Below are 2,332 nucleotides of genomic sequence, written 5' to 3' on the forward strand. Positions count from 1 at the left end.
TTTCTCCTCAGCCTACTTTCCCCCTCTGCTCTTGCTTTGTAAGGGAAAGAAGAAAAAGTGTACTGGCTTGAGCTTGGAGGCTGTGGCTTGTCTGCCTAGACAGCCCTCTTTGCCTGGCTGAGGGAAGGCACCAGTCGCTGCCATTTGCTCACCCAGGAATATGACAGCAAAGCTGATAGAGCAAACAGCTTCAGCAATACTTCCACAAAGCCACTCACATTAGCTGTTTTCAGTAGTCAGTGCTGGCTGAGCACTGCTAGCTCTGCTCTTCTCTTGCTAGGTCAGCCAAGAGACAAGGAAACAAAAATAAGCTCTTTCTAGCACCACCTTCCACACCAAGAAAAACATGTTTACTCCTCCCCATTCATGTGAATGCCTCTGTTTCAGGCCTTTGCCTGATGGCTTTCTTCTCCCTGGAGTCCTGCTGCTGCCAGTTTTCAGGGCAGCAACTCTGCCAGAGCCTCATGGATCAGCAGAGCTGGGCTACCCAAGGCAAGATGAGTTCAGAGTGGCCAAAGCCAATGCCAGGTTCACTAACCTGGGCAGAGTCCTGCAGCAGGGCAGGGCAGACACCACTGATTGGACCCACAGACGCACCCAGACAAGGCGACGTGATGAACCACGTATGAGGTCCAGTATCACTACAAGGTAGTTCAGGCACAAGCAGCAGGAGATGGTGCCAGGAATAGAACTGGAAACACAGGTCCAAGGTTCACCCAGGAGATGGGGCTGGAGAGAGGAACTCCTGTGCCATAACTGGGCAGGGACTGAAGGTGCTGGACTGAGATGAAATGGAGCTCCTGCCCCATGGGCAGGGTGTGTAACTGGGGCCCCAAAAGTACTTGAGTAAAGGTCATCAAGGCCTTAGTTAGTGCACCTAAACTCCAGTTCTCCTAAGCATATCAAGCAGCATTCTGAGCCAAAGTCCTTCCACACTTGACAGCAGAGTCTCTGCCTCCTGCCCCAATTTTGGAGCCAGCCTAGGAACAGTGGAGGTACAGTGTGGCCATGCAGGCCATACAGCTAACAGCAGAGCTCGGGAGCTTCACTAGCTCCTGAGGGAAGAGGCAGTTAGGCAATGTGTAGGGAGGAAATGTGTGGGAAGAAAGCATGACTAGATTGCAGAAGGGTGATGCCTAACTGAGGGGATGCTGGGGTCCCACCACAGATGAGGAGATCTGGTGAATGTGTAGATGAGCCACCGAGGCCCTCGGTCAGCAAGCTGATTTTGAAGACTTAAATGAGAGCTTTCAGTAGCTCTGTCAGAATCACACTGGTATCCTGAAGCAAAAGGGATTTATAAAAGACTGGGTGCAAGAAAATTTCCTCATCCCATAAGAATTTCAGGGACCTGGAGAGGGGCAGAGGCACTTGTCTCAAGTAAAGATAATAAATACCACCTCCAAACTAAAAACCTTTTTTTTACATTTCAGTAAGGTTGAAAATGTTGGAAATATGTATAGGCTGTTTCAAACCCTTTCTCTTAACTAATTTTTTCAGAGGAAAACTACATCAAATCCATCCTCTTCCTTCAAGCGACTTTTGGTTTGACAAGTCAGCATGTTTCCTGATGGCCAAGTGTTTGCCCGGCAGACTCCGAGGCTCGCGTTGTCGGGAGTCGTTAACACTCGACACCTGCACTATCCTGTGCCCATCCATCGCAGTCGCAACTCAACAGCACCTGCTCACAACAGCCGCCACGCGTGGCCCTTGCTCGCTTTCCTCCCGCAGGATCCGTGCCGCGGCTGGAGCGATGCCCCCGCGAAACCCCGCATGAAGACCCCGGCGGCACCTCCTCTCCCGGCGGCACCGCAGCGGCGGGGGGAGTCTCCGAGGGGGAGGAGCAGCGCGGGCTCCCCACGGACACCCCACCGGGAAGGCGTTCCGCGCAAGCCCGGCGGGCGGGGGAAGGAGCAAGGGGGGTACCGGCGGTGGCAGCAGGAGGCGGCGACGGGGCGGGCAGCGGACCCGGGGCGTGGCGCGGTCCGGCGGCGCCGGGAGGCGGCTCAGTCCCCGCTGCCAGCCGAGGGCGGCCGGCCCCGCGGAGCAGCCGCCCAGCCCGGCCCGCCCCGCGCCGAAGCCGCCGGCCGGCGAGGGCGGCAGCATGAGCGGCGGGCGTAGCGGGCGATCCGCCGTGAAGATGGAGGCGCCGTTTTACCCCGAGGAAGGACTGGAGCTGCTGCCCGACTTCGTGCCGCTGCCGGGTTTCGGTACCGCCGGCGGACCTGGAGCCGATGCGGCGGCGGCGGGGCAGAAGCTGCTGCTGGGCGCCGGGAAGAAGCGAGACCTGTCGGCCGCCGCCCCCGCACCGCTCCCCGGGCCCTTCACCCTT

The 2,332-nt window shown here is 57.5% G+C and overlaps 1 protein-coding gene across 1 annotated transcript in view; it reads left to right on the forward strand.

Annotated features, from left to right (window-relative positions):
• Nucleotides 1–2,104: 2,104 nt before the first annotated feature.
• Nucleotides 2,105–2,332, forward strand: part of LOC113981202 (transcription factor jun-D-like) — a 12,985-nt gene continuing 12,757 nt past the window's right edge. The window contains exon 1 of the mRNA XM_027708480.1: nucleotides 2,105–2,305. Within this exon, the coding sequence (XP_027564281.1) occupies nucleotides 2,105–2,305 (201 nt within the window). The remainder of the gene's footprint in view (nucleotides 2,306–2,332) is intronic.

The sequence above is a fragment of the Neopelma chrysocephalum genome, unplaced genomic scaffold (assembly GCF_003984885.1).
Source record: "Neopelma chrysocephalum unplaced genomic scaffold, ASM398488v2 Primary Assembly neopelma1_96246, whole genome shotgun sequence".
Classification (NCBI taxonomy): Eukaryota; Metazoa; Chordata; class Aves; order Passeriformes; family Pipridae; genus Neopelma; species Neopelma chrysocephalum.